The sequence below is a fragment of the Perissodus microlepis genome, chromosome 7 (assembly GCF_051167445.1).
Source record: "Perissodus microlepis isolate ML-2025 ecotype Zambia chromosome 7, ASM5116744v1, whole genome shotgun sequence".
NCBI classification, from domain to species: Eukaryota; Metazoa; Chordata; class Actinopteri; order Cichliformes; family Cichlidae; genus Perissodus; species Perissodus microlepis.
Window position 1 is genome coordinate 56,510,854 of NC_140467.1, and position 25,314 is coordinate 56,536,167.

General features: G+C 42.4%; 1 protein-coding gene across 2 annotated transcripts in view; it reads right to left on the reverse strand.

Annotated features, from left to right (window-relative positions):
• The window catches only part of sptan1 (spectrin alpha, non-erythrocytic 1), a 42,130-nt gene that overhangs the window by 15,623 nt on the left and 1,193 nt on the right, over positions 1–25,314 (reverse strand). Inside the window, exons 2-27 of one of the 2 annotated variants that reach the window (XM_084936163.1) lie at positions 17,502–17,741; positions 17,289–17,414; positions 16,528–16,668; positions 13,048–13,328; positions 12,792–12,936; positions 12,538–12,692; positions 11,843–11,978; positions 11,590–11,691; positions 11,358–11,495; positions 11,164–11,274; positions 10,961–11,038; positions 10,713–10,868; positions 10,363–10,567; positions 8,825–9,006; positions 8,500–8,743; positions 8,214–8,336; positions 7,865–8,082; positions 7,445–7,537; positions 7,214–7,348; positions 6,861–7,009; positions 6,581–6,637; positions 5,099–5,297; positions 1,237–1,341; positions 1,108–1,140; positions 967–1,002; positions 409–456 (exon numbers count right to left, since the gene is read on the reverse strand). In XM_084936163.1, coding sequence (XP_084792289.1) covers positions 409–456; positions 967–1,002; positions 1,108–1,140; positions 1,237–1,341; positions 5,099–5,297; positions 6,581–6,637; positions 6,861–7,009; positions 7,214–7,348; positions 7,445–7,537; positions 7,865–8,082; positions 8,214–8,336; positions 8,500–8,743; positions 8,825–9,006; positions 10,363–10,567; positions 10,713–10,868; positions 10,961–11,038; positions 11,164–11,274; positions 11,358–11,495; positions 11,590–11,691; positions 11,843–11,978; positions 12,538–12,692; positions 12,792–12,936; positions 13,048–13,328; positions 16,528–16,668; positions 17,289–17,414; positions 17,502–17,738 — 3,633 coding nt within the window. In that variant the 5' untranslated portion in view covers positions 17,739–17,741. The remainder of the gene's footprint in view (positions 1–408; positions 457–966; positions 1,003–1,107; positions 1,141–1,236; positions 1,342–5,098; positions 5,298–6,580; positions 6,638–6,860; positions 7,010–7,213; positions 7,349–7,444; positions 7,538–7,864; positions 8,083–8,213; positions 8,337–8,499; positions 8,744–8,824; positions 9,007–10,362; positions 10,568–10,712; positions 10,869–10,960; positions 11,039–11,163; positions 11,275–11,357; positions 11,496–11,589; positions 11,692–11,842; positions 11,979–12,537; positions 12,693–12,791; positions 12,937–13,047; positions 13,329–16,527; positions 16,669–17,288; positions 17,415–17,501; positions 17,742–25,314) is intronic. The other variant, XM_084936164.1, reaches the window with a different exon arrangement.

Consider the following 25,314-nt stretch of genomic DNA (forward strand, 5'->3'; position numbering starts at 1 on the left):
TTAAACATATTTCACTCAAGCACAATCATGCAAATAATGTGCTCAATTTGTGCTACTTTGCACTGAGTATTTGATGAGCACAGACAGCGATGGACAAACAAAAGTAGGTGGATGATGGAGATGAGATGCACAGGACTGGTGCATGGTAAGAACATTACAAACAAAGAACATGACAGGTTTAGCATAACTTATGCATTATGTCATTCATATTACAGCAACAATAATTAGGACCAGGACAGGACAAATGATGCGGGAAGCATTGTGTTAAAAAAAACAAAAGGAACACTGCTCATACTGAAGTCAGGTTTCAGTGAACATGAGGGGATAGATCATGTGACACTATCACAGTATGGTTAGTGTTTCTGATCACAATGCGCAGAGTGGTTGGATTGGACTTGTTTATCTTACCTTGATTGTATTAAAGTTAGCCGTTGTTTGAACAGCCAAGCGTATATTCTAAAGTCAAAGGTAAACCAAACATGGACATGGAGGGAAGGACACAAAAAAACACCACACCAGTCAAGAGCGTTATGGAAAATCCCGGGGTTAATCTTGGTTCTCACAAGACCAACTGAGACACCATTCACTAGCACTGCAACCATGGCTGGAGGAGAATGAATCAAGCACTGTTTTTGTTACAATCGAGACATCCCGAGACATGAAAACCGTTACAAAGGATCTTAGGAATAAATTACGAGTTTCCAAGCTCTTCAGTTGTCTCATCAATGTCTAATCATATTCTACAAAGTCATGAGTCATCATGCCCCATGCTAGTAAAATGTAATTCTGGGCATGATTGCAGGAAACAGGTACACAAGTATCAAACACTGAGCAGTCATGCATGGTTACAGTATCAAATCAAGACTGATTAGCTGCCAAGTATTTTCAGGTGATGCATGTTCTTTACAAGATCATCTTGAAGGTTTGAGGAGGTCTTGAGGCCAATTACTGTTAGTTAGAGCTTACCTTCCATGGAGATGCAGTCTTAGAATCCGCTTCATCCTGTTCAACAAATGAGACATACAAGTAAGCACACTGCTATGATATCTAAAAAATGTCTTAATTATTATAGTGGATGCAAATATAAATAACAGAAACTACACCAACCTTGCCAGGAGCAGCACCAAGCAGCTCTTGTTGCTGGAGATGAGGAGAAAAAAAAACGTTTTTTTAAAGGACAGCTAATTATGGCTCATTTATGTGACATAACATACGATCCATAGAGGTAGCACCTACCTGAGCCTGAACCATGGGGGCCTCCTCAGCCATAAGGCCTTCAGACTCCAACTCTGAAGCCACTTTGTTGATATCCCTCAGACGAGACTCATTGGCCTTGAGGTCCTGGAAAGAGAGAAAGAACAGTGTCATACAAAAAACTGGATCCAAGATGGCGCCGCGTATGGATGCCCTGGTGCTTCAGTGCGTTACTTCTGTTTTGTTTTTGTGCATAACTTCTGTGTCTGGGCACTCCTCTGGATATTCTTACACCAGAGAAGAGCTTCTTAACTACAGGACTACAACACCTGTGGATTTACTTCCAATATTTGTCGCATCTGCGGCAGATTTACTGCAGACTCTGATCAGGAAAGTGAGACGCCGAAAGAGAGGTAAGCGAGCCGGCGCACTCGTGCGTCTGAGGAGACGCGGACTGCGAACTGCTCTTCCTGGGATCTTCCTTTCCAATGTACGCTCACTCAGGAATAAGATAGACGAGCTGGCCCTGATGAGAAGCATGAACAGAGACTTTGCCTCCTCCTGTGTCTTATGTTTTACGGAGTCGTGGCTCTGTGAGGACATCCTGGACAGCGCGCTCAAGCTGGAGGGCTTTCATCTGCTTCGCGCGGACCGGCAGGCCTCTCTCTCTGGTAAGACCAAAGGTGGAGGTGTCTGCTTCTACATTAATAGTGGCTGGTGCACAGATGTAACAGTGATTGCTCAGCACTGCTCTTCCTCTCTGGAATACCTTTTTATTCACTGCAAACCGTTTTATTCTCCGCGGGAGTTTTCTTCATTCATCCTGGCCGCTGTTTACATCCCGCCAGATGCGGATGCGCAGGCAGCTCAGTGCGCACTCGCGGAGCAGATACTGCACATGGAGCGGACATTCCCGGACTCTCTCATCATTGCTCTTGGGGACTTTAACAAAGCCAATCTGAGCCATGAACTTCCCAAATACAAGCAGTATATTAAATGCCCGACCAGAGAGGAGAGGACATTAGACCACTGTTACAGCACGATCAGCGGGGCCTATCGTGCGGTGCCCCGCGCTTCACTCCGACTTTCTGACCACGTCATGATCCACCTAATCCCCGCGCACAGACAGAGGCTGAAGCTCTCCAAACCTGTCGTGAGGACCAAAAAACTGTGGAGCAACGAGGCTGTGGAGGAGCTTCGCACGTGTTTGGAGTCTACAGACTGGGACACAATGAAGGCTGCTTCTAACAGCTTGGACGAGTTTACGGACACTGTCACCTCCTATATCCACTTCTGTGAGGACAGCATTGTGCCATCACGCACCAGGGTGAGTTATAACAATGACAAACCCTGGTTTACTCCTAAACTCAAAAAGCTGTGGCTGGAAAAGAGAAAGGCGTTCAGAAGCGGAGACAGGGACTGCTACAGAGAGGCCAAGTACAGGTTCACTAAAGAAGTGGACATTGCTAAACACCAGCACTCTGAGAAGATGCAGCAGCAGATCTCAGAGAATGACTCGGCCTCTGTGTGGAAAGGTTTTAGGAATATCACCAACTACAAGCCTAAAACCCCCCACTCCACTGATGACTTGCTCTTGGCCAACACCCTTAACGACTTTTACTGCCGTTTTGACGAGCCATCAGGCAGCCTTCACACCTCCAACGGCCCCAACAATAGAGACACTTTGGACACTCATTCCCCCACCTCTCCCCCCTCCATAGAGCCATCACCACCTTCAAACACTTCACCTACAACACCCCCTCCTCACCCCACACAAAAGAGGATTTCACACCACCTCCTCCCACCACAACTCTTCATATTCATGAAGCAGGTGTGAGGAAGCAGTTTAAGAGTCTGAATGCTCGAAAAGCTCCCGGCCCAGACGGTGTGTCTCCTGCCACCCTCAGACACTGTGCAAACGAGCTGGCCCCAGTGTTTTCTGGCATTTTCAACTCCTCACTGCAGGCATGTTATGTGCCTGCCTGCTTCAAGTCCTCTACCATAATCCCTGTCCCCAAGAAACCTAGGATCACTGGACTAAATGACTACAGACCTGTGGCTCTGACATCTGTGGTCATGAAGTCATTTGAGCGCCTGGTTCTCTCCTATCTCAAGACCCTCACGGCCCCCCTCCTGGACCCCCTGCAGTTTGCATACAGAGCCAACAGGTCTGTAGATGACGCCATCAACATGGCTCTACACTTCATCCTGCAGCATCTGGACTCCCCAGGAACCTACGCCAGGATCCTGTTTGTGGACTTCAGCTCTGCCTTCAACACCATCCTTCCAGACCATCTCCAAGGCAAGCTTTCCCAGATGAATGTGCCTGATCCCATCTGCCGGTGGATCACTGACTTCCTGACGGACAGGAAGCAGCATGTGAGGTTGGGAAAGAATGTCTCGGACTCCCGGACCATCAGCACCGGCTCCCCTCAGGGCTGTGTTCTTTCTCCTCTGCTCTTCTCCCTGTATACCAACTGCTGCACCTCCACCCACCAGTCTGTCAAGCTAATCAAGTTTGCAGATGACACCACCGTTATTGGACTCATCTCGGACGGGGATGAGTCTGCCTACAGGAGGGAGGTTGAACGTCTGGTGTCCTGGTGCAGCCACAACAACCTGGTGCTGAATGCCCAGAAGACAGTGGAGATTATTGTGGACTTCAGGAAGCACACAGCCCCACTCCCCCTCATCATCCTGACTGACACCCTCATCACCTCTGTGGACTCATTCCGCTTCCTGGGTACCACCATCACCCAGGACCTGAAGTGGGAGCCCACCATCACCTCCGTCATTAAGAAAGCCCAGCAGAGGATGTACTTCCTGAGGCAGCTGAAGAAATTCAACCTGCCAACACGGACGATGATGCAATTCTACACTGCAATCATCGAGTCCCTCCTCACCTCCTCCATCACCGTGTGGTATGCTGGAGCCACTATCAGGGACAAACAGAGACTGCAGCGTGTTGTGCACTCTGCTGAGAAGGTGATTGGCTGCAGACTCCCATCTCTGCAGGACCTGTACACCTCCAGGACACTGGGGTGTGCAGCTCGGATCTCAGCTGACCCTTCTCACCCTGGACACAGTCTGTTTGACCTGCTCCCCTCAGGCAGAAGGCTCCGGTCCATTCGCACCAGAACCTCTCGCCATAAGAACAGTTTCTTCCCCTCTGCTGTTGGACTCATGAACAATAACCGTATGACTGTTCCCACCACTAACACATGACCCTACGCTGTGTTCACTGCATCATTCCATGTTTGGCACTGATCACCACCTGCACTCATGTATATATCATGTATATATCTATCTACTTAGCACTTTTAATTCTTATTCTTATTTTTATTTTCATGTCTATTTAAGCGTAATTTATGACAGTATGTTTGCACTGAAGCACCGCAGCAATTTCCTAATGTTGTAAACCTGCTCAACATTTGGCAATAAAACCCTTTCTGATTCTGATTCTGATACACTTTCTGTTCAAATTCAAATACATACACAACTTTTAATTATTTGTGTGTTTCTCACACTGTTGTGGAGGAATTTTTTGCCCACTTTTCTTTACAGTGTTGCTTCAGTTCGCAGGAATTTGCTTCTGCACAACTCTCTGAACATCCAATCACAGCATTTCAGTGGGTTGAGCTCTGAATTTTGACTGGGCCTTGCAACACCTCTATGCTTTTTTCTTTGTTTTTTGTAGATTTGCTTCTGTGCTCTGGATCACTGTCCTACTGCATGGGCCAAATTTAGTTGTTATATGGTCACTGAATTGTTGTGTTTACAATTCACATACAAGTAAAGACCATATACAAGTAATTCAGATAACTTTAAGTCAACAGTCATGTAGAATTTTTGGGAAAAGGATCAAGCTTAAAAAACAAAACAAACAAAAAACAACAGACATTACCTTCTGGAAGTCATCAAACTTCTTCTGCAGAACCTCAACCTGCTCCAGATCAGAGCCCATCTCCTCATTAGTGAGGGTGCTCTCCTTCTCATGAATCCACTGCTGGAGCTCGTTGGCCTCGCGGAATAACATAAACTTCTTGCAGCTTTTCTCAAGCATGTCCTTGCGCTTCTCCCCCAACTCTAACAGAGTACCATATCTTGAAAAAAAGAACATTAAAGAAAGAGAATGTAAGTAAAGCACTAGAAAAAGAAAAAAAACCTAAACTAATTTTTAAAAAAGTGAAATAAAATTTAAAAAGTGGGTGGACACTGACATGCTTTGTGTTTGGAGTCTGTAGACATGGGACATGAGAAGGAAGCCTTGCATGGTATGGCTGACAGAAATTTATTTAGTAGTGTAGTAATGAAGGGGTCCCATTCTCCACAACGTTTTACTCTTGTGTCAGGAAACATCCACACATATTTCTCTCTGGTCTTCATGACATTTTATAGATGCATTGAATAATCTAATAAAACCAGTACCTGGGGGCAGGCATCATCCTGATGATGGGGAGTGTTTAAGGACCAAAGCATCTAGAAAATCTTGATAAAAAGAGGGGGGGGGGCCCTCTCCCAGCTACCATGGGGTGAGAGGCAGAGCACACCTTGGACAGGTTGCCACTTTCATGCAGGGCTAAGAAGTGTTTAGATTATTCAACAACATTACTATAATGATAATAAGATGAGATGTGTTAGCTTAGCAGGGAAGTTTAGTAAGCATTACATTGGAAATTCGTAATGTCAGGGAAAAAGCCTAATTGGTCACAGTCAGACTAATTTTTTTTTCTTTTAATCATTTATCCTTCTTTACTTATTTATTTTCTACCAATCTAAAAGTAAATAAGCACATTTTATTGTTGAATTTAAAGGCATCATAAAGAACATGGTTAAAATAATGTGTGGTCATTTTTCCTTGAGAGCTGTGTTTTCTTTGTTAGATTTTTAATAAGGCTCTGGGATGTTGCTGTAAAATAAAAGTAGTGACATAAATACTGTATGCTCCTTTTAATAACTTTTCATCCACTTTTGTGAAACCTAGGTGCCAGCAAGGCACCTAGCCTCTGGGGTTACAGCTGTAGTAACGTTGTTCCAAACTAAACCCCGACACATCGACAAGCCAGTTTGTTTCTGTTAATTTATATGTCACACAAATTTCAAATAATTTTTGAATATTTCACTGATCCATTGAGACACCTAAGAACCAATCAAATCCCAGTGTGTGTAGGGCAGAACATAAACTGACATCCCTATAGGGTAACCTGGGATAAGAAGGATGTAACAGATGTGCATCAGAAGCTGCTTCTATCCTGGACTGAATAGAGGCCTGGGGTGAAATACATACAGTGTCACACAACATGGTATTTGGGGTGGGTGATGGATGATATCTATTATAGGTATCACGACCACAAGTACACGCAGAGGGGCACTGGTTCCTACTCACAGCTCTTCCACCTGCTTCATGCGCACAGACACGCTGCAGGCCTCCTTGGTGACAAGCCTGCACAGCGGCAAGGCAAGGCGAAAGCACAGCAAGAAAAGATTAAGTAGTTAAATACAGAGATAGGACAGCAGAGGAAACAGGACAAGGGGCCAGGAGCAACGTAATTAGTGTTAAACAACTGGATGGAAGTAAAGAAAGACTAAAGTGCAGAGCAGACAGGTTAAAGTGGATTAGTGGACCCGATTCTGAAACAGAAGAGTTCAGGCTGTGGGTTTCTTACTGATTTTCAATCTGGTCTTGGCGGAGTGCAATGCTGCCATGTTCATCCAGCAGGTTCTCCCTGGATGAGGATTGGGTGGGGTCGAGCTTCTTCACATAAGCAGCAGGAACGAAGCCCTGGCGATCATTCACCTCCACTTTCCACCAGTCCTGCAGCAGGGGAGAGATGAAGTCATTAGTATGTAATGTGGCAGGGTGGATGAGAGTCAGGCAGTAGAGCTGGTCATCTACTAATAGGAAGGTTGGTAGTTTGATCCCTGGCTGCTGCAATCTGCATGCCAGATCTGCAATATCCTTGACCAAGATACTAAATTACGATATTTACTGATGCTTGACTACTTCACAGTGCCGTACCTTGTTAGTGCTGTTGAGGAGAGTGAGAATGTCTCCTTTCTTCATGGTAACTTCACGTGGGCTCTTCTCCTGATAGTCATACAGGGCCAGGACCAGCTCCTTCCCGGTCTCATCATCGGTTGGTGCAACTTGTTGCTGTTTAGTTAAAAGAAACTTGTTACCGATTTGTGTTCTGCGAATAGACAGTGATGCTTCAGAACAGATGAGAATTCAGGGACTTTTTAAACTTACCCTGCAGGACTGGGCCTGCTCCTTCAGGGCCTGGATACTGCTGCCGTAAGCGCTCAGGTCAGACATCAGGGCTTCGTGCTTCTTTAGCAGAGCCTGTGGAGAAGAAACAACTCAGCACAACTACATTTCTCACAAAGGGAACTAATTGGAAGCTTTAAGCCCGCTTTAACTTTTAATAGAGGAAAAACAAAACAAAAAATAACAAAACCCCCCAAAACTACATCATAAGATTTTAAACTTTAACAGCACAACAATAATTCATTGGTAGTGACAGTTACAGTGGTGTGAAAAGTGTTTGCTCTCTTCCTGATTTCCTATTTCTTTGTATGTTTGCCACACTTAAATGTTTCAGAACATATTTAAATATTAGACAAAAACTTTTTCACATCACTGTATATTCTTCTGTTGTAAAATCTGTACCTCAGCTGAGTCCTCGTCTTTGCCATAGTCTGTGCTCCCAACAATGGGTTCCTTTTCCCTCATCCAAGACTCGGCCTCGTTAGCATCAGCAAAGTATTGCTGGGCCTGCAGAGAGTCCTCAAGGTCCTGTCTCCTCTGGGAGGCCTTGGCCTTCAGAGTGTCCCAACGCCCATGCAGCTCAGCCAGCTTAGCCTTCACATCCTCACCAGCAAAGTGACCTGGACACCACACCCATGAAACCTCAGCTGGTTTTTTTTTTTCCACTGTTGCAGTGATATTTTACTTGCATTTAAACATCACCATCATCTCACTGAAGACAACAGAGGAATCTTAGGATTTAAATCAATACCTTCCTCCACCATAGCTTCTCCCTTCTGGGTGACAGCCTTAATGCGAGGCTCGTGACCTGTGATTTCAGCCTGCAGAGCCTGGTGCTTCTTCAGCAAGTTCTGGACACCAATCAAGTCTTTGCCTGAGAAAAAACGTCAGAGAAACATTTTATGGAGCTCCAGTGATCTGAAATATGAGGCTCCAGTTTAAACTTTATTTCTGAAATGATCACTTTCAATATGTATATACCTCCAATTACAAACTTTAATTTCTTAGAGCTGCATAGACAATTAGCCTGATTTTACCTCTGTTAGTAGAGGCAGCGATGGGCTCTTTCTCACGGATCCAAGTCTCCTCATCTTCAATATCTCTGAACAGCTGCTGCAGCCTTAGAGAGTCTGACAGCTTCTGCTTGCGTGCAGCCATGGGTTCACGCAGAGCTTCATACCGAACCACCAAAGCCTCTTGCTTCTTGCGGATGTTGTCAGCATCAAAGTGGCCAGCCTCCTGGAACTGGCGGGCCTGGATTGTTATGCCATCAATCCGATCCTGATGGGCACATTTATATTAGTGTCGCATTCACCAAAGCAGTGTATGGGAGCTCCATAATTTGGGCTGAGTGCTTGTTACCTGGTGAGCTGCCACATCAGCCTCCAGCAGTGCATGTTTCTTCTGCAGGTTCTGAACACTTGTCAGGTCTTTTCCATAATCATCTGAAGCCAGGTGGCCCTCCACTTCATACAGCCATAGCTCTATGTCCTCTACATTTCTGTTGAACTGCTGCTGCTGGTTGGCTTCACGTAGCTTGATGCCTTTAAAGAAGAAAAAAAAAAAGCTCTGACTGTTGTTCTGAATCACCGGGGACAGACTTTTCTTTCATGGGCTTTCCAAGTACATTAATGGCCCAGCTATTCAGTTCAATTCATTTTTATTTATACAGTGCTAAATAACTCAAGATAAAGACTCAACAAAGAAAATAAAAAACCCTAACTATTATATGACCCCCTTTGAGGAAGCACTTTGGCGACAGTGGGAAGGAAAAACTAGAACCAATGAACTAGTTCAGATACAGAATGTTTCTCATTTTAGAGATATTGCTCAAACAGAAGAAATCAGTCCCACATATTTGTTTAATATTCGTAAAAACGACTCCAAGATTCCTCACCGTGTTACTGGAGGCAAAGATAATGCCATCTGGTTAGATACCATATTTCTAAGATTGTCAGGGCCAAGTACAATAACCTGGTCTTTAAAACATTCCTACACTTTAACTAATTGGTGTATATTTGACTTAATGGATAGATACAGTTGTATGCTATGTCTTCTGATGATAATGCCTAAGGGAAGCATGTATAATGTAAATAGAATTGGTCCTAGTACAGAACCATGTGAACTCCATAATGAGTATTAGTGTGCGAAGAGGACTCTCCACTTACATGAACAAATTGGAGTCTATTAGATAGATATGATTCAAAACACTTGTAATACCTACAGCATGTCCTGAACACTGTAATAAAATATTATGGTCAACAGTATCGAACGCTGCACTGAGGTCTAGCAGGACAAACACAGAGATGAGTCCACTGTCAGAGGCCATAAGAAGATCATTTGTAACCTTCACTAAAGCTGTTTCTGTGCTGTGGGGAGCTCTGAAACCTGACTGAAACTCTTCAAATAAGCCATTCCTCAGCTAAAGTTGTGGTCAGATGTTTACATTCACTCATCATGAGCAGAAATGTAACAGTAATTGCTTTGAGTTGTTCTTTTCCCATGGTAGAATGACTGAATGACTTTTGTCCCTGTGTGGTTTAGAGAAAAATAAATAAAATTCTAACTGTTGCACTGTTTTCATTAAAGATAATCATTCAATTAAAAAAAAAAAAAAACACCAAGATGAGTGGATATCAACTACAATACAACTGTATTATGGTAACTCAATTTAGCCATTTGTGTGTGTGTGTGTGTGTGTGTGTGTGTGTGTGTGTGTGTGTGTGTGTGTGTGTGGAGGGGGGGTATCAATGGGTATCCAGCAGTTTGTTTTTTTTCTTTTGTTTGTTCTTTTGTGTGTGTGCACAAAAATACACAAAAGCCCTGCCACTCTTCATGCACTTTGTCACTGTGCACAGCTCAAATCAAATCTTTATGTTCACTTTTCCTCCAAACTATACCTTTGAGCTCAGTGGCCTCCAGCAGTTTTTTCCACTGAGAGCTGACTTCTTCCATGTGACCAGAAACCTCAGTTGAGGCATAATGCTTTCCATCCAGCAGCTCCTGGCCTGACTTCTGCAGGGCATCGATTCGGCTCTGGTTAGCAGACAGCTCCGCTTCAAAGGCCTGGTGTTTCTGCACCTTGCCCTGCAGGTTGGAGGGGTCCTGTTGACAGGAGAGCAGAGACACCGAATTTCAGCAATGGAGAAAACAGACACAAAAGAAAACATCACAATGCACAAATGAACATCAAAAAAATGGGAGACACAAATATCGGGAGAAGACAATATCAATTTCTTTCACAAATTACCTTGTAAGCCTCATCAGTAGCAGTCTTCATCTTTTCATTGATCCAGCTCTTAAGCTCATCAGAGTCCCTGAAGAACTGCTGGAGGTGGAAGGAGTCCTCCAAGGCAGCACGACGAGACTGAGCACGGTCATGCAGGGCATTGCGGCGGCTGAGTAGCTATAAATGCAACAAGGAGAGAAAACATTTTCAAAGAAAGCCTATTGTATTTGATTTTATGTCTGATGTGGAAAGCAGACAGCAGTGCTTACAGCATCTCTGCGTGTAGCCACATCCTCTTTGGCATAGTGGTTGTTCTGAATCAGTTTGGTAGCAAATTCATCCAAAGCCTGGAGATGTGCAGCACAAACAGATTAAAGGTTAATTTCAATTTACAATTCTCACTCAGTCGCAATAATTCAAGAATAGAAGATGCAATATTCATCATGTAACTGGGCAAATTTAATAAACTTACAGTGATCTTCTCTTCTTGAGCACTCAGCGACTTCTCAAAATCTTCATGTTTTTTAAGCAGTGCCTCTACACTGTCCAGGGAGTCACCAAGGTCTTCATTCAGGAGGAAAGCCTACGCAAGGAGAATATATGAAAAAGTGCCACAGCACATCTTTTTGCTAATAAACACCAAGCTCTCCTGGTGTGGTAACTTACCTCTTGCTTGCTCATCCAGTTGTCAACTTGCTCAGTATCCCTGTAAAAGAGCTGCAGGTCCATGCACTGCTCATACTGCTGCCTGCGAACCTCCCACAACTCCAGCAGAGACTCCTTTTCTGCAGCAAGGACACCAAGCTACACAAAATACACCAAGAAGAGCATTTTAAATGCTAGTATGACACAGATGAAGAGTGGAGAAAATTCTACCTACACGGTGTCATAATCCTACCTTTTCCTTCACTTCGTCAGAGGCATAGTGTCCTGCACTGAGCAAGGCCTGGCCAGCTTCATCTGTAGTTCTAAAACTGTCCTCGTGAGCGTCAATCTCTCCCTAAAAAAATATAAATAAGAAAAACATGGAAACAGGTTGACTAACACAGGGTGTGAATTATGAGACAAAAGGATTTGACACTTTCTTGAGCCTTTACACTAAGTGCAAAGACACTTTAGGCTGGAGGTCTCTATAGTTTAGAAGATTTTACCTTGTGCTCCTGATGGCGGTCTAACAGGGCCTCAGCTCCAGCCACATCATTGGCCAGTTCATCAGCATTGATCAGAGCCTTCATCTCAGTTACCCAGCTAGTCAGATCCCTAAAGTCAGCAGTGAAACGCTGCAGCCTAAAACAAATCATCAAAAAAGGACAGAATGAGCAAACTTGGTTGGACAAGTGGCTCTTCAACAGGCCTGAGCTCTTGGCAAATATGAACTGCAGGCAATTTTGTGACATCATTTTCAATTGTCATTTAGCTTGCAACAGAAAATGGCCTGTGTCACGTGTTTGAACTATCAAAATTACTCTGTACATAAGACCCCACGCACAAGTCCACAAAGATTCACACAGAAGTCTAAATCAGTTATAAATCCTAGAAAGGTTTATGTGCATGTGTGTTTTCATTCCACGATATAAGTTATATTTTTTGTTGTGTATGTAGTATTTCACTGTGATCATCATTACATCCCATATATAGACCTGGGTACATTAGTTTGTTGTTGTTGTTCATCAGCGTTAATTCTAAAAACATGTCAGGTAAAGTAATTATATATTGTGAACAGCTTGTTGTTTAAAACAGAGTGATATGCTCCAACACATGGCCTTTGCATATAACTTTATCTCCTGGCTTCTGTGAAAGGTTGATGAATGATTTGCTTGTTTTACTGCATTTATTGGTATTTTACTGGTAGGAGTCGTTCAGACGGGCACGGCGCTCAGTAGACAGAGTGCGAATCTGTTCCCAGTTGGTGATAAGTTCGTCCTTTTTCAAATGGATCTGCGAAGCGTTCTGGGGATGTGTCTGCTGCAGGTGCTCAGCGTCACCACCCAGAGTTTTGACCTGATTTAAGGAAGGAGAACACAGCAAGTCAGGATATCAAGTTTTTAACTTCCCGTTTACTATATTTGCTAACATAGCGGAGAGCGGCATATGCCCTACCTTATCTTCCAAAGCTGCCAGGTCTCTCTCCAGGCCCTCATGTTTGCGCAGCAGAGCCTGAACACTGGCCAGGTCACGCCCAAAGTCATCAGACCCCATCAGCTGCTCCTTCTCCTTGATCCAGCTGATGGTTTCATCCACATCCCTATTCGAGGTAAACACACAGTCTGTTACTAACGGCAGCATGACAAACAAACAAATGAACATACACACAGTGTAAGAGTTTTTCATGTGTTATGGTTATGACGCTGCTTACCTGTTGAAGCGCTGCACCTCAGCAGCTCCAAACAGCTTGCCCTGCCTCTGTTGGGCCAGGCCCTTCAGGCGCTGCCAGGCCGCGTTGACCTCGTCCTGCTTGCGCACAATGAGCTCTGCCTCTGGATGGGATTCCTGGATCAGCTTAGCTGCAAGCTGGTTCACCTCATTCACACGTTCCTCATGGGCAGCCAGATCCGTCTGGAACTCCTCAAACTTCTTCTGCAGGAGCTGCACGTGCTCCAGGTCCTGGCCCAGCTCTTCTGATGTGGCAATGGCCTCCTTTAGGTAAAAGTGGAGAAAGAGAAAGTTAAAAAAAGAGAGAAAGTATGCCTTGGTGCTTTACTATCTGATACAATGAGTCTGGCTTTCGTTATAATTCAAAATAATTGCAACAAATATAGGCCTCAAGTCTTCAAGCGGACACGACCTCTGTAATCTTCAGGTTTGTAAAGCAGTGTATAAATGCGGACTCTTTGGAGGATTGCCTGTTTGAGTCAGGTGACAGGTGACTGACCAGATCAACAAATTAGAGCTTCTTTTCGTCCTCTCTGGCCCGATGTACCGAGTGGCACAAACAGCTTGGCCAAAAGATGCGATCGCCACTATTTTACAAAATAAAATGTTTTTCCAAGCTTTCCTAAACCCACTCAAACAGTTTAGTATACCACAAACACAACTAATTTTCTTACCAAAGGATAATCAGGAATCCTAACATACAAGTCTATGTCATCTCACTGACTGGATTACTTCATATTACAGGTGTGGAAAAGTGAAGCCTAAAATAAATATAAATAAAATATATATAATATATAAATAAAATAAATAAATATATATATATATATATATATATATATATATATATATATATATATATATATATATATATATATATATATATATATATATATATATATATATATATATATATATATATATATATATATATATAAATAAAAATAGTCCCATGTCCTTGGCATAATCCCCTCACACCCCCAAACACCACTGGGGTGCATTTCCTCAGTGAATGCTGGTCAAATTCAGACCACCCGCATGGGCAATTGGGATTTGGTTGCAAAACCTTCTTCCATCACAAGAGGGAGCCAAAGTAATTTCCACTGTGGGCTGCCTGGCTTTGGGCCTTCTCTCAGCAAGAGTAGAGAGAAGAGGAGAGTGGGCTGTGAGGGCATTCAAGCGAAGATACCGCTTGCAATTTGCAACCAACCCTTACAGATTTCACAGAGTTATTTCCTCTCATGCAAAATCATGAATCAGCCAGAATACTGCAAGAAGAAATATCTACCTTGCTATAAATATGAGAAATACCTCAGGAGCAGAGCCAATGCAGATTTTACTCAAAGTATTTTCTCGTTCCCAAGAAGGGAGGGGGACTGCTTCTGATACTGGACTAAAGGGCACTGAATCAGCATTTCAGGTCTTACAAGTTCAGGATGCTGACAAATGCCACTCTGCTCTACATGTAGTGCGCCCAGGTGACTGGTTTACATTAAAAGACCTGAAGGACCCATATTTTCACATCTCGATTTACCCACTTCACATTAAATTCCTGCAATTGGTGATTCAGGGCAAAACGCACGAGTACTTAGTCCTGCCATTTGTCTCACTGAGCCCTTGGGTATTTGTGAAGTGCACCTAGCAACATGCATAGACGATTAGCTGCTGGGTGGCAGTGGATCACCTGATGGCTCTGGGTTTCACTACAATCTACAAAAAGAGTGTCCTGCAGCCAACTCAGCCCATCTCTTTCATGGTGTGGAGATGTCTCCTATTTAGGCTATGCCAGCAGATGCTGGAATTAATGGCATCTTCATTGGCAGTCTTCACTAGGCAGACTGCATGTGAGGGGATTTCAGTGATGGGTGGCATCACTGAAACTATGCCCAAAGTGCCATGCCTACTACCATATCAGAGTGACAGCACACTGCACTGCAGCACTCTGCCACTGGAGAAATCCTACATTTCTCACTCAGTGGGTGTCACTGGCAGCTGTCACAACCAGGAAGGTCTTTCCCCTCCAACGAGACCTAGTTTCCCAGGCCAGGGGGGGAAATCGTATAACCCCGCCCGGGTTGCCTTGCCCTGTGGGCTCATCTGAGTACGGAAGGACTACCTTAGAGGGTCATAGTCACTATTCATAGTGCTAGGGCCCCCTCCACAATGTCACTGTAATAGAATAAGTTTGTTTTTTGATGCTCTGCAACAGCAATCACCACTTTTCTGCAGGGGCTGTTAGGTAAAGGAAAGGCCTTTTCCACAATTAAAGTATCTCTGGCAGACATTTCAGCCTGCCAAAGGAGCTTTACAGATAGCCCAGTGAGGCATTACCACTAGCCTGCCATTTTATGAAAGGGGCACGACAGCTCTACTTTCTCTCTAAACTTCTTGTGTCTACGTAGGATTTAACCTTAGTGCTGGGATGTCATTTGGAGGATTTATGTACGTTCTACTAGAGGGATGGCAACCTCTTGGGTCATCTTTAGGGGTGTCTCTGTAGAGAAAATATTTGCAACAGCAAGCTGGGCTTCACCTTTGATCTTTGCAAGGTTCTACAGGTTGGATATCACTGCAGCATCCCTAGCCCACACTGTCTTAAGTGTGGGTCCACATGAGATCTTTTAAGATGGCACTCAGTCATTCAGATAAGCTTAGCTGGCAATACGGGACAATGCATATCCCCATAGTGAGACACCAAATTAAATGTTTGAAGGAGAACTTGAGGTTGCTCTATTCTGTAACAACTGTCCTCTGATGACATAAGTGAGGTGTCTCACCAGATCACACTCGTTGCACAAAGCGAGGAAGAAGTGCGCTTATCTTGAATGACGAGTGACGCTGCATCACACCCTTTTATAGGGAGGAGGGTAGCTCCTCCCTGATGCAGGCATCATGATTGTCAGCCAATACTGGCTGGAGTAATGATAGAGAGGCTTCTGAGGACAATGTTGAGAGAGCGTTCCACATAATGAGACACCTCACTCATGTCATCAAAGAACAGTCATTACAGAACAGAGTAACATCAAATGTCTTAACATAAAATAGATTTCTGCAGCCAAAATCTGACCAAGTGACCAACTTGGACTGATTTTTATTTTTTGTCTCCTTGTTTTCAACCGAGTTATCAGTTCCGTCACTACTTAGCAAACATAAACTAATGTAGGTCTATTAGCTGCAACCAACCAACCCACCAATGTTCTGTACTGGCACAAGACGCCACTAAACATGTTCTAAAAACACGTTTCTTAAATCCAGCCTTTATACATGTATTGTTTCATGTCCACTTTACAGGTCATGTCTAATTTTCTTGCAATGAAGACGGCTAAACTGAAATGGTAAACTATGGTAACTGTATTTGTAACTACATCTGCCTTCATCCTCATTCTGTGAAATGGAGAGAAATCAAGTTCATATACTCATGCTCAAGTCTTTCTATGTTTAAAACAAACAGAGATATGAATCTAACCTTGTCACTAATCCAGTCCAGGGCATCTTCACACTCACGCAGATACTGGACCAGTTTCTGGGCCTGCAACAGACGCATGCCCTTTTCCTTGGTTTTCTCCAGCAGGAGGTCCCACAGGTGATGCAGCTCCTCCAGACGAGTCTAGCGCAAGTGACAAAGGTGGGAAGTGTTAATAAACTTAGTGACAAGAAATGAGAAAATTATCTTGGATATATGTTGGAAAACCAAAGAGAAGTCTTTTCCACTGAAGATCGTGGAAGAGACGATTCATATGAAACACAGTGCATGCGATAAAAAGTACATTTTGAAACCGTTCAGTCAAAAATAGGGGAAAGCTGACTGAATCTTTAAGAATTCACAGCACTCAAGAGTCACACCACAGGTCAGCACCTACTTTTATATACTCGGCCATATTGACACTTGTAACTATTGGCCTCTGTTGTGTCCGGTAAGGCGTGTAGGACTGAATCGGATGGAAGGGGTTAATAGTCATCAAGGAGACCTACATTTTATGTGAGTGACATTCTAATATTTTATTTTTCTCTTATGTTGCACTAATTATCAGGTATCTGTCTCTGTATGTTGCTCCTGTATATTTAGGGATGTAGCTTTCTAATAATAACGACTAATAAATAGTCAGGAAAGCAATGTTTGGTGTCACAGTGGCTACATCCATCATGAACATACATATAACCCCAAAGCCCACCACAGGCACCTAAATCTCAACACACTGCATATTAGTGTGCATTTTGGCTACTTACTCGAATAGTGTCAGATGCAAAGTGGCCCTCAGTGATCATTAGATTTCCAGTCTTGTCCAGTTTGATGATTGCTTCAGCGTTGGCCTGAACTTCAGCTTCAAAAGCTTGATGTTTCTGCAGCTTGCCCTGTGTATGAAAAACATATATGATACAAGGTGCCCTTCTTACAGTCTAACAGGGCTTAAATACATATACATTAAATAACTGACAGACCTGCAGGTTGGAAGGGTCCTTGTAGTTCTCATCAGAGGCAATCTGCAGCTTCTCCTGGATCCACTTCTCCAATTCATCAGCATCACGGCGGAAGAACTGAAAGCGATACGAGTCCTCCAGCTTCTGCCGGCGCACCATCGACAGCTCCTTGAAACGCCGGTAGCGGTCCAGGACCTGCTGCCGACGTTCCTGGATATCTTCAGCTGTCTCCAGCACTTTGGCTCCTGCGGTGTCCATTTTCTGGAAAAGCACCATCAATGACATACGTGCAATTATTTTGCATGCACATTTAAATAACAGCAGAGACAAATCAGCTGTGTATGGAAAAGCGAATGAAACATATCTCAAAATGGAAATTTATTTGGATGAAAAAAATATGTCGCCTACACATCCTATCCACATAATCACATATGGAAAACATGAATTTAAAGAAAAGAAGATTAAAATCAATCTTCAGCTTGTCTCGCTGTGTCTGAGTAGGGTTAGATATTTCTTTAAAGACCCCAGTCTTTGCATTTTCCTGTTTACAGTTAAACATTGTTATTTTTCTCACATCCCACTTTACTGCTTTTCTTTGGACTCAAACATGGATACAAAGAGCAAGGCTGCATGCTTTAACTCCCACCCACCCTATCCTGTCTCTAGCTAAGCAACCAAAGGGCCGGCAGCTGAAATACTAAAAATGACAAATGGGGGTGGGGGCGGAAATTCCACATGCATGCGAACAGTAACTAGGCTTCACTACACAAAGAGAGCGCAGCAGTCAGCTCATTCCCACTGTGCCCTAGGCCCCATGGTTAAAGTATCCTTGAACTGTGGCCAACATCCAAGTAGGAACGTTACATCCGACAAAACAGGATACTAATCTATCATTTCCAGCAGCTTAGCTTTAAACAACATATCTGATTAAACTTATTCATAAATTCTTAATCAAAGCAGTAACAAGAAACTAAAAAGTATAAATGGTAAATGGACGGGTTCTTATTTGGTTCTTTAATACTCTAAGTGAGCACTCACACAAGCACTTTTTTCTATGCTTTTTCTATGCAAGTGCTTTCTAACTAACAGCAACACACAATCATACTTGGATAGATGCATCAGACTTGGGGTTTGTATCTTGTATCAAACCTGTTCTGTCTTCTGAACCACAGCCACCCCAATGTGAGTTTTAGTAGTTTTATGATTTTATCAAACTGAAACGTGAGCTTTTAGCCTCTCTAACAATAAACAAAACAGAAACAGGGAGGTATTGATCCGTTTGAATCAACCTCCAAGCACAACAGCTGAGACCAGACTGAGTGAGGGTGAGGGCGGGGCTATGCATGCTGTTAGATCTGCGTGTTTTTGTTGATGCTGCAGACAGCAACACAAAAACCGATGGATAAATGTGAGACAATTTCCTGGATTCCACTAATTCCCTCTCTGAATGATGTGGGGGTATTAGTGAAGTCAGCAGTCTAGCTGTATTCAGCTTTTTATCAAGAACCCCATAGACGCTAGTATTTCTCCAGACAAGCAAGCATCCCAGGGGCTTCACACATGCAAAAACTCACAAAAATCTAGTCCAACAGTGTACTGTAAGCGGATTACGACCATCAACCCACTGCCTGACACAAAGTGATCTCCAGCTTGCACCCCTCCCCCTCTCCTAACTCACCCCATATCAGAGGGCCTAAATCATTTCAAGGATTTAACTGGACTCAGCCTCATTCTGCACAGTCATGCTGGCTGCTATATGACTGTGAATCTCTGTCTCCATCACCTAAGAACCAACATGACATTCTCAAGTCACTGACAAAGGTAACAGTAACAGAACTATTCATCTCACTAGTCTTATTCTTCTCTGGGTTTGCAAGCTTCAACTAATGCACACTGTTTACTCCTTTCTTGAAAAAAGGTAAATACGCTATATTCAGACAGCACTGTGCTTCACAATATAAGCGCAGTCTCTACTGCTACTGCTTTAACCTGATAAAATCTTAGACATCACTTTATGTTCTAATTCCTTTAAAGCTGAAATTAATCCCTAAATCATTATTTTCATACTGCAAATTTTGCTGGTCTGACCTCATAAATGCAATGGCCCAGCAAATTTGTACAACCATTATATCCTACTAATGTAATATAAAGATGACTAGTCTTAAGGGGACTGGATACATTATAATCTGTCAGATACCGGGTATAAATACTTAGACGTTTCAGTAAAAGTCTGACTGGAATTTAACATGTGAGTATGAGTGAGTGTGAAGAGCATTAGTGTGAAAGCAGGTCAATAACAGGCCTGTGACGCCATAAACACAAGACTGCATCTGCTGATAGCACTCCCTCCCCTTCTCTATCACTAGATAACAGCTTTCTCTCTTTAAGCCTCACTGCTGACAGTCAGGGAAAGGGGGTGGCCACAACCGTGTTAGCATGCCAGCTATATCCCACAGATGGTTGTAGTCATGTGACACTTGCTTCTATCTTCAAGACACATTAAAAATTTTATACTGGGCAGGAATGACAAAACTTTGAACAACCAGTTGCATAATACTGTGGAAGTCAGCAGCATTCCAAAGTCCAAGTATCTACTTTAAAGTGGACATGAAACACTTCATCTATAAAAGCTAATTTACTCCATGGAGCCATGCTCTCAACAACTGACATAGATTTAACACTGTGAAGCTGGCTTTAAGAAATAAGTGTGTAAAGTTAAATTTTTAAAAACAGAACCAATAACTCTGGGAAAATAAGGACACTAAAACCAAAACTTTGTATAAGGAGGCCCCTTGTGTACCGTCCCTGGGTGCAACAATGAGTTTTATGTTAAGAAACCTAGGATATACTACTAACATTCACTCTCCATCTCTTAAGCAGTCAGTGGTTCTTAGTTGTTTTGCTAGCTCGACCGAAACATGAGAGTCCATCTGTTAGCTGTAATGTTCGGGTTTGTAAAGCACTTTAAATGAGGACAGTGCTGAGGAGAGACACTCTCCTCATTTATACTCCCTTTTTTCACCTGAGTTACTGGTTCTGTTTTAGTTAGCTAACATAAACCAAAACACGGTCTAGTGACCCCAACCAACCAACTCGGTGATGTAAAGTTATGTACTGACACAAGATGGTGCTAAACATGTTTTAAAAACTAACTTTAGGCACTTATTTCTTAGATCCAGCTTCATAGACAGGTTAAATCTATGTCAGCTTTTGAAAGCAGGGCTCCATGGTGTAAATTAGCCTCTAACATTTAAAGTTTCAGGTTCACTTTAACGCAGAAACACCCAAATTATCTCAATTTAGCGATTGTTCATTTCAATTTTATTTATATAGTGCCAAATTACAACAACAGTTGCCTCAACTATGAATATATTTGTCTGAAAACGTTCTAAAAAATGTAATGTTTGGTTCACTAACAGATTTTTAGATTCCAGCTGCTTCTAAGTGTTGAGAGAAAACTTGCTTTGTCAGGTGATGAAACACTAAAGTGTGTGGGTGGATGGAGGACAATGGATATCGACCCTGAAATAGCTAGTATAATCAGGCAGCTCAGGAAGCAAACTGTGATGCCAACTTATCAGAAGGTGATTGGTTCAATCCCCGGCACCTCTAAATCACATGTCAATGTGTCACTGGGAGAGATGCTAAACCTCAACATGAACCCACTGTATCCACTGGCGTGTGTAGGTAAAAAGCATTTAAGTGCTGTACCAATTTTTGCATATGAATGTGGCTTGTAGACTAAAACACCCTTTGAGTGCTCAGTAAGGATAGAAAAGTGCTTGTAAGTACCTGCATTAATTTTTTATTGTATGGTCTCTAACACTGTCTATGCTTCCCTTTCTGTAGAATCAAAGCCATTAAAGTAAAACCATTAAGATATAAAAATGTAAGAAGGTATTCCATGTCATAAACACAGCTCTAACATGTGTAACACACCAAACAACTTGGAGATTGGTGCAGTGCAATATAATCACAAATCAATAAACACGGACTTTTTTTTGCTTCTATTTAAGCTTAACTGAAAAAATTTACTGCTAGCATTCCCCAACAGCAAACATGAAAATATGGTCACATTTCAGAAACAACATGCCATTGTATAAAAACCCATTACTACGCCATGTAACGCCATGGTTATGCTAACAAAAACACAGCTATTAAGCCTCATTAAACAAAGTGTTTAATGCCAACTTAGATTCTCTGCAGTAGCAGTAGTAGACAGGATCACAGGAGGTGATTATCAAGCCAAGGACAAACCACACAGGATCAACTCTATCAAGTACATGTCTCAGATTAAGAGTGCGCTGAGCTTTCCTAAACACTGGGTTTATATCAGAGACGTCCACGGAGCAGCGGATGAAGTCATTCACTCAGCAACACCCAATCACTTCGGTGAAACATGTGTTTTGAATAGGGGTCACGTCTCATGAGCCGAGGCAGGCCTTTTTCCCTACTGAGGAATAGTGGAGGATGAAGGTGATGGTATAAAGGGAGTTATCCTGCAATCCAGCACGTCTGTGGCCTTCTCTTAATCACTAACAAATGTTACAGTATTTGGATTTTCAATATTTTCTGTCATATACAGTGTTACAGTTTTGTCAGTGTCATATACACCCAAGCCTTTACAAGTAAAAATCCTCACCTCATTATGCTCAGACTGTTTCTCTACTCTTCGATCTCTGTGACATCACTGAGAAAATCGAATATGTTTATCTCGAACACACTCAAATGATAGTCTGATACTGACGAAGATGCACAGACAATTGGGAGACATCTTAAACATAGTGTGGCCCTCAGGGGAGACATGGTAAGCTGTTTAAGGATACACTGAAGGGAAGCAATATTATTTTGAATACTGTGAATTGCTTGTAGCTACTTCAGTAGACTCCAGGAAAAGACATATTATCCATGGATTAGCCCCTTTAGCAAATATTAAATCTATGTCTGACATCGAAAGTATATGGTTAACTTTATATAACACATTAAATAGAACTGAAGGTAAAAAAAAAAAAGTGCAAACCAGCACTAATCAAAGCATTAGCCCTGAAAAAAAAAGTTATCTGACAGGCACAAGAGAGGAGTAAAGCCAACAAATCTAAGAGTTTTCTCAAAGACTGAACAGCCAGACTTTGAAGGGCATTTGTTAGGTTAACAGAGAAAATTTTTAAATGTTAATATCAGACTACATGTGCATGCAAAGAATTTCACAGCAACACAAGACATGCAATAAAGAAACTTATTATCCCATAGTGTCTCCATGAGAACAGGCTCAGTTGAAATCCAGACCAGATCAGAAAACTGCAAAACCAAAGCAATACACACACCAGATATGTCAAGTCTGGTTCCTCAGGTTCTCTTGTATCTTGAAAGAGCAGAGGCTACATCTGTGGCAAAGTCATAGCCTGCAGCAGCATCTATAGACTTTACTGTACCCCTTAAAAGTCTGATACTGACGGAAAAAAAAAGGAATTGTCTCATCTACTCCACAGACAGACGCATTGCACCTGCAATGACTATGCTGTACAAGAGAGTAAGCCAAGATGTAGCCCTGCCCATGCGTCTCTCTCTCACTCTCTCCCTCTGCTCTGTACCTCCTCCCATCCCTTTACTCAGCAAAATAACATCCCAGCTGCCCTACGCTTTTCTCGAATCTTCTTTCTTAAAGAAGCCAAAACACAAAGTGCAACACACTAACAACACACAGAGCCACACAGTGCTTACACAGACACAACCATTACCTTGAGTTTGGGTTTATCAATTGTCGACATGTTGCAGATCTGTATAGGGTGGCTACAGTACATGCCATCGATCCAGCAGTCATTAAAAAGCCATCAAAGGGGAGGAGTGGCAAAAAGAGGGCGCTTTCAGGAAGTTCATCAGATAATGCTTAAAGTACATCACTATACATTTGAGATCGAATAACTGGGTGTTAGGATGCAGCAGAAAGAAAATTAGTAGACTGGCTATGGTGCCTCTGCAGGCAGACCTGATAGGCCTGGAGACAGGGGGCCTAGTTTCTATTTAGGTCATAGTCACAGTGTAGTTCTACTGAAGAATAGCAATTTGTGAGCAATGCAGGCTGCTTGGCTTTTGCTGGTTAGAAATACTCAGTCTTCCATTCACAGAACCACAGGGTCTGGTGCAGCAATGATGTTGCTGATGTTAGTATCTTGGGTCCAGCTTTTTCACCCAGTTACTGTTTCAAATCAGACTGTCCTCATTTTATACTGATGACAGTAAAAGAGTTCTTTGCACACTTCTGGATTCAAGATATCCCCACTAATTTGCTTTTTGATCCAATAAACAATCAAACAGAAACTTTAATTTTACGCACTCTTGCCCGATATCTCAGGTGGATTTGACAGCCTCATTCTGTGCTCATATTTTAAAGATTTTTATTTCTTTAGCTCAACCAAAGACAATTTGTGTCTGATATTAGTTAGATCAGAATAAATTAATGTTAACTAGTCTCACATAAGCTGATATGTTTTGTTTGTACATGAAAGCAGACACAGCTATGCTTTCTTAAATAAATGATTATACTATACAAACTCTGACAGTAAGTGTAAGGAGCTATAGTCAGCTGCCTCTCCAGTGACTTCCACTGTCCCTCCTGTTACTATTAAATGGCTCAGACTATGACATGGGCTTGCAGAATATGCGACACTGACATTTTAAGTTGTGAAAGTGGTCTGGCAAAAGACATACAGATCCCACTGAAACACAGATTCACAAACAGTTTTTCTTTAGAGGTACTGAATACAGGATTATATGGTATTGTTCAAGATAACATTGGTACAAACTTTTATGACATAAAAGTGTCATATCATGATATCGATCATACAGGTGCACCATGTATTTACATTCCTTAGTGCACACATTAATGAGACAAGCCTAGGTGAGTCCAACTGCTTTTGACAACAAAGCACAATGCTTAGGAAAGTTGCAAGAAAACTGGTGGAAACAGCAAAACTGTTTCACAATAAAAACATCACTGCGTATAACCGGGCTACAAAAGAACAGATGCTTGCTGTTGTTAATATATAAGTGACTCAACTGAGCGCTGCTCGAGTGCTCAGTAGCAGCACTCCATATTACAAGAAGAACAAATGATGGATGGAAATTACTGATGAGTTGACACAGTAGAAAAGCAGGGCTGCTTAAGCAGTTGATTAAAAAGCTCCACCCAAGATACAACATCCGAGGCAGATTTTATTTTTAAATTTCTATTATTTATGCGACAATAATGTGCAGGCTGCTGAGGAATTAAAAGGTTGTTTTTGTTAAACTCAATTAAACTAATTTTACTTAAAGTCTACAGGGGAAATATTACCTAGGCTACTTTTGCTCTTGACTTTGACCTGCTCTGTGTCATTTGCATTATAAAAACTGCTACTGTTGGCACACTGTGGAAAATAATTCACACTTTGCATCAGGTAGTGTGTCATTAATGACAGTAATTCCATAAGGATGAAAATGCCTTTCATTTTTTTTGCACTAATAACAGCTGCTAGTTGCAAGCTTCAATCACCAGTAAAACCCCCAGAGTATTTTTTTTTTTATAGATATCATTAGAAATATATTTTTTGCACATTTCCATGCAGTATTGTGATATAATTTTGAACTTGTATATCCCACCCCTATCTAAATAACCTGAACGAACAGGAAAAACATTCCTTTACCATGTGACTGGTGACTTGATAATGACTGGATCAAGAACAAAAAAACCTCCATTATCCTGATGTGTATCCCATTCGAACATTACCTGAAATTTATTTAAGATGTAACTGTGGTACGATATTATGAATAATGTATTTGAATTATGATTTTGGTC